The sequence below is a fragment of the Atta colombica genome, unplaced genomic scaffold (genome assembly GCF_001594045.1).
Source record: "Atta colombica isolate Treedump-2 unplaced genomic scaffold, Acol1.0 scaffold150, whole genome shotgun sequence".
NCBI classification, from domain to species: Eukaryota; Metazoa; Arthropoda; class Insecta; order Hymenoptera; family Formicidae; genus Atta; species Atta colombica.
In genome coordinates this window covers 283,083-289,734 of record NW_017259240.1, presented here as the reverse complement: position 1 = coordinate 289,734, position 6,652 = coordinate 283,083, and the positions used below count along the sequence as shown (strand labels likewise).

The 6,652-nt window shown below is 35.3% G+C and overlaps 1 protein-coding gene across 1 annotated transcript in view; it reads right to left on the bottom strand.

Moving 5' to 3' along the window:
• Nucleotides 1-6,214, bottom strand: part of LOC108685307 — a 42,620-nt gene extending 36,406 nt beyond the window's left edge. The window contains exon 1 of the mRNA XM_018190032.1: nt 5,518-6,214. Coding sequence (XP_018045521.1) covers nt 5,518-5,890 — 373 coding nt within the window. The 5' untranslated portion in view covers nt 5,891-6,214. The remainder of the gene's footprint in view (nt 1-5,517) is intronic.
• Nucleotides 6,215-6,652: the final 438 nt, after the last annotated feature.

Here is a 6,652-nt window from a genome sequence, read left to right as displayed (position 1 = left end):
CTCTCTCTCTCTCTCTCTCTCTCTCTCTCTCTCTCTCTCTCTCTCTCTCTCTCTCTCTCTCAATGTGAATCATGTCTGAACACATGCGTAAGTATGACATTTGTCACAAATATATGAAGATTAATTACATTCATGGAATTAATTAAATATAATAAAAAAGACCTTTTACTTATCCGAACTGCAAATGGATCCATATAAGCATAATTTTAAGAAGGAGAAATTAACACGAGTATTCAATGTTTAAGTTGCTAATTTTAAATGTTTATACATCAATATGTTTATGTAATGAAATTATAAACTTAAAAATAACGTTGGATCATTTACTTTCCGTATTTTTAATATTTTCGTAAAAGGGAAGACATATACGCGATTCACATTGGATACACATTTTGCTAAGATGCCCCAAATGCTATCTTTCTTTTAAATCTCTACTGCATTGTGTTTGATTTCCATTTTGTTTCGATTCTTTGATGCACGAATTATTCTTTAAATTTTATGATCTTTCTCACTGTCTTTTCCTTCCCTTCTTTTCTTTCTGTGCCTCTTCCTCCCTTTTTTCTCTACTTTGTGAAGAGCGGTCGCTCTTTTTTGTCAACTAGTGCCTCCTCCTTCAGTCTAATCGTAAAATAATGACAGGATGCTAGACAAACGCGACCGCACTTATCAAAGGAGCTTGGCTCGTTTGGTCTCACCTGCATCCCTCCCGAGTATATTACATTTCTTTCGATGGACACTGTTATTTTGTTCGCTATAATCATTAGGGTAGCTTACAGTTCTTGAATTGACGAGAGAAGGCGTAAGTCTATTACTATTTAAACAATTCTTTTTCTTGAAGAGAATCTTAATTTGATCGCCCAATTTAAAAGCACGAAATAGCCTAATGGATCGTTGGACGTGATACACGCCGATATAGTCACATAAATACGCGTTATAGAATGGAAACGATTAATTTAAAAGCGGTACGCCAATTATATTTTGTGATCTGTGTGTGTAGCACTCTTAATTTAATCTCATCTCTCATCGATAAGAGACCTGTCAAGGTGCGAAGAGCTATGTTTTAAGGAGACGTCATTTTGCAATTGAAAAATATAATGCTAACACCTATTACAATGTACTGACATGCGCGAAATACAATGCTTAAAGCGACAATGAAAATACAATATTTTCAGAACTAATATCACTGATGTGATACAACTACGTAAGTTATGATTCATAAATACTTCCTGCTTTGAAAGATCATAATCAAAAACCTACCAATACGACTAATGTTTATGTATAATTCCCTTTTTGCTTTGCTTCAACGCGACCGTAAGGTGCGTCTGTCTATTTATAGTCACGTCTTGTACGATACGATCTATGTGCGATTACTGGATACGATGTATAAGTTGATAAGAGAGGTGAAATGGAAAATATCTCCGCAAATTCATATCTCTTAAATATCACGTGTGATACGAAAAAGTCGTTGTTCCCGACGCAAATAAGGCTTTATAAAAGGTCATTAGGCAGATATACTGAAACACTACTGAAACACCACGAGGTTCAACGCTCATGCACGTTCTCCATCTGTCGCTGATTTGAATCGCGTTAACTTGAATTTGAACAGGTCGAGATACAATACAAATGAAAGCGAGCGGGCATGAACTTAGATTAATCGACGAGTCAATAAGTTGGAAATCCGTAAATAAATGCAGAATGAGAAATGAATAACATTTATACGTAAGATGTGATAAGCTTTATCGGAAAATTACATAAACCAATTTATTAACAAAAATTGAAGAAAAAAAATGGAGGAAAAAAATAAAGGAAGATACAAAGACGCGAAGCAAAAAATATCTTTGTAAATGCATGTCTTTCCAAATATCACCTATGATACCTAAACAGTTGCATACAATTTAGATAGATTTAAAATCCAAATTGCGTCAAATGATTAATTGAAATTAATGTTTAGAATCTTGGTGCCAGTTCCTATTTGTTCTTTTCTACATAATTCTCTGAATTATAATAATAATTCCGAATTATTCGTTCATTACCAATTTACGTGAAAGGAGTTTGCGTTTGAAAAGTTTTACACAGAAAAAAACCAATTTGCTTAAAGAATGAATAAAGAAAAGCAAAACTACCTGATGTGGAGCGTCATACAGAATCTGTAAAGCAACGACAGGACACCTCCCATTCCGCTTCGCATGCCACTGACAGCGGCCTGACCGTCGTCGATGGCGATATCGCTATCAGGTTAACACGTAAAACGACACGTTTTAATCCAGCCGATCTAGCCTCGACGTCTGAATCTTAATTCACGACGACGGGATTGCACAGCATGTGGCAGCTTTGTAAGCCGTTGGGAGCCGCCGCGAGCGCCGACGGGACGCAATTTCGTGGCGACGCTAAGCGCTCTCAACTTAACGATCGCGCTAACGTCGAAAAAGTTTAACGATCGTATAGTGTATAGAAGCGTATACGCGCGTGAGTCCAACACGAGCATTCCGCCGTCGAGCTAATTATGTAAACGAGAATTTCGCGAAGCTATAAGGGGATGGAGAAGAAGAAGGGGAGATTCGCGATCCCTTATTCACAAACGGCCTATCGCTTGGCGACATCGATCGGGATAAAATCGCGACACGCCGCGCGCAAACGTTTCATTAGGAATCGGTATAATTACATGTCCAAGTATAATACGCTCAATTGCGAAGGACACGAATTGGAGCATGGCGAACGTTGTGATTTTTTTTTTTGCTCGGCAAGTTAATTTACGTCGATTTGGCGCTCGACCTAATTCTCATTTCAAAAAAGCGAATTTATTCCAAAGTTCGAAAACTAGAAAAATCTGGAGTTCTCCAAAGTTGCTTCCAAATGGTCATAGACGTCTCAGAAATTTGCGGAAGTTTTTAAACTAATCTTAAGGAGAGAAACTTAATCACTAATAAGTACATGACTTTAGATTTACAACACATAATTTACTAAAAAATTGGAGAATCCTTTTATCCTTAAGAAAAGGATTTTCCTAATTGTTTGTAACTTTTAACAAATAATCCAATACGTTCAATACATAAAAAAATTTTGTTGAATAACGGTCTAATAATAAGAATTTTTTAAATCAAAATAATCGAAAACATAATTATTTATATTCGTCAGAAATTACGTATAAAAATATTCTAGATACTGAATTTTATCTGTAGTAATGTAATCGAATATTTTAACGATTAAGTTTAACTAAATTTCTGCATTTGTGTGACATTCCATTTAAAGTGAGTTGTATACACTGTTAAAAATAAATCAGTTTCAATATTTTTGCGTGTCTGAGAAAGTTCACTAAATGTCTTTAAAATTAACATTTCATTTTTAACAGAATATGATTCTTTCGAAACCTTTTAACATCAATGACATTTTTCACAGCAGAAAAATCGCACAAAGCGATTGTGGGATCGTTGGGCGAATCTAGTTTGACATAAAGGAAAGATATTAAATGTTAAAATAAACTTAGCTCATGCTACGACGTGACGCTATAAAAGACGTTCGGCGGACGATGTTCGAACAGAGCAAATTTGTAATTACGCGCGTTCCTGCCGTTACTAATAAAACTATTTATCATGAAGAGAGGATGGAAGCTTTCATAAATCCCGAAATAACCGGGGGGTCGATCTGATACACGCTCGCGTGCACGACTGACGTTCATGAACGAAATGCTTCTCCTCGACGTAGAAATCATTATGCAATTATAACGAATCTAACCACCGCACCGCATACTTTTGCGGAACCAACGAAACCGCCAAGTGTGTTATCCGACGCGGCATGCCGTTGGAGAAGAACTATGAAATTACTGAACAAGAACGTCAGTTTGATAATAAAAGCAGAATTTTTCTTATCCAAACCAATAAAGATATTTATATTCGTTGTTGTACGAAACTATAAAAATATTCCAGATATCAATAAATGTTTCTAAGCATAGCCCCAAATCTTTCATTCAAATTTAAAGTTATTCGATATTTAAAAAAAATTTCACATTGTATCACATTTTTAATCAATCTTGATGATTAGGTTTAATTAAATTAAATTTAAATAAAGTGTACATGCTAGTTGTAATTATCTTAATATAATATTTTGTTATCTATCGATAAAAAAATTTTACACAATTAACTTATTTAAACTAACTCATTTAAATAGTCAATACGATTCTTAAGTTTTTACATAATTAAATACTTTTTTTAATTGAATATTTTGATAATTAAATTTAATTAAATACCGTGATAGTGATGTTAAGCTTAATTAAATTAAATTTCTATGAAGAGACACAGAAATTTAATGCTAGTTGAAATTGTCTCAATACAATTTTTTATTATTTATTGATTATTATCTCTTTTTTAAACGAATATTTTTTAGATTCTCCATTAATCTCTTTTAATCAATTCCTCAAATTTTTTTAATTTTGATACCGCGCAACTTATATAGAAATCATCATCTATATTACAGTTCTGCAACAAAAAATATTACTATTGGGTTGTCCGGAAAGTTCGTGCCAACTAACCTATATAATTTAATAAATGTATACTAAAATTTAAATTTTCTGCGTTCCAATTTTCTTTCAACATCGGCACGAACTTTTCGGACAACCCATATATTTTTTTTTTTAAATACTTATATATCTCACGTATAAAATTAATAAATATTGAGGAATTTTATAGACCTACGAAACGCAATAATAAAACACAAATACTATTTTAATTACTCGATATCTTGCGTTATAACCAATTTGAACTTTGTTCATTAAAGGACCAATAATATTTACGCAAATTCGCGGTAGCGCGCGATAAATTCAGAGCAGCAGAAACAATCGAAAGTCAAAGGCAAGCGAATTAAGTGGCGCTCCCTTCGAAGCATAAACAAGTGTTAGGGACGTGAATGGGATCACGTAAAAAACAGATTTCCACCCTCAGCAACGCGGACATTCTCGCGCACGAAACACAATTTCAGACGAGCGGTCGCCAGGAAGGGGAAAGGGGACTAACGTCGTAAGTGATCCCAGGGGCTCGTCAGGAACGATCTTATGATTGACCGCGTTATGCCACTCCCTGAAGACCGTTTTTCAAAAGCTATTTCGGAAACATCGCCACCATCAACATACTTCAACGAGCAATCATGGAGAAATACTCTAAAGTATATTATTAATTCCAAGAAGTAAAATAATCTATTAATTTTATAACTATGAATCTTTTACAGAACAAATTTCTGAAGGAAAAAAATATTTTAAAAGATATTATATTTTTCTTTATAAAAATGGAGCAAACCATCGTCTAAAAGTCTTTTAAAAGAATCTAATTGGAAATTACATCTTTTATATGTTCGTTTTGTCTTCTAAAAAGAGTTTATAAAAGAAAAATAATATATTTTTTAATATATTTAATATATTTTTAGTTGCAAACACATACATATACAACACACAATTCAAGAATTTTTAGAAAGGAGCTTGATTATGGTTAAAGCTTTTCATTAATTTCATACACTCATTAAATTTCTACTCACCCTTCTTTTCATCTTCTTCCTCTCCATGATCAGCAGCATGATGAAGATGATGTACAGTAGGATGATGCCCAGTGATCGCCGGTACCAGGGAATGATTGCTCAACGTCGGATGAGGATGATGCGGATGATGATGACTGAGAAATCTGACTGCAGCGGCAGCGGCCTGATGCTGGGCCTGCATGCTCTGCTGGACTTGACTCTGCACCTGACCCAAAACCGGATGATGTGGCGGCCATCCTGCCAAGTGAAAAGGAAACACAGGCGTCGTCCTTTGGAATAATCTGGCCGGAGCCAGCAAGGATCCTCCGGAGGCGCTGGAGCCGCTGCCGGGAGGCAACGGAAAGGACAGACCGCCTCCAGGCTCCAGGACCATCTTTGGTACCAATTCGCCGGCGCTTGTCTCTCCCTTGGAGAGCGATCAGTCCGCTCGCATCAATCCCTGGGATCAGCGAAACCCGATCACAGGAGAGGAAGAGTCACCTAATCACTAGTACACTGGTGTCATGTGTCTGTCAAAGATGCGAAAGATTGGAAGATATCTGACGCTATTAGATGCTTTCAGTTAACGCGTCTTTACGTCTTCCATTTCAGGCCCTTTGAAGCATGATCATTAAACAATACAGTTCATAGATCATCATTGCCTATAAGTCACTCGCTTGTAATAACCATTAAAACGCTTGCGAAAACTGTGATCTCGCAATTTTAAACAGTATTTTTTTTATCTTCCATTCTAAGTCTTTCAGATCATTACTCAAATCCATTCCTATTTTTGATCTTGTCGAAAAGCGATGATTTTAAAAAACGGTGATCAAAAATCTTGTTGCTTCATAATGTGATATTTTGCATATTTCTGATATTTTTGAACACTTTCAGGATTCATAAATCCCATAGGCCAAACAGTCTTAATCACTCGTAATTCCGTAATCCGATAACAATATTTTACATATTTAATAATTTTTTACGTACTAACATTAAGTTGCCCGTCGAACAGGTGACTGGCAGAACTCCACGAGCCGTCGGCCAGCTCAACGACGTACTCACAACTTTTAAATCTTTCTCTAACTAAATTCGATCAGTATCACAAATTAAGTTATAATGTATCAATTATACTTCTATGTAGCGATGATTTTAAATA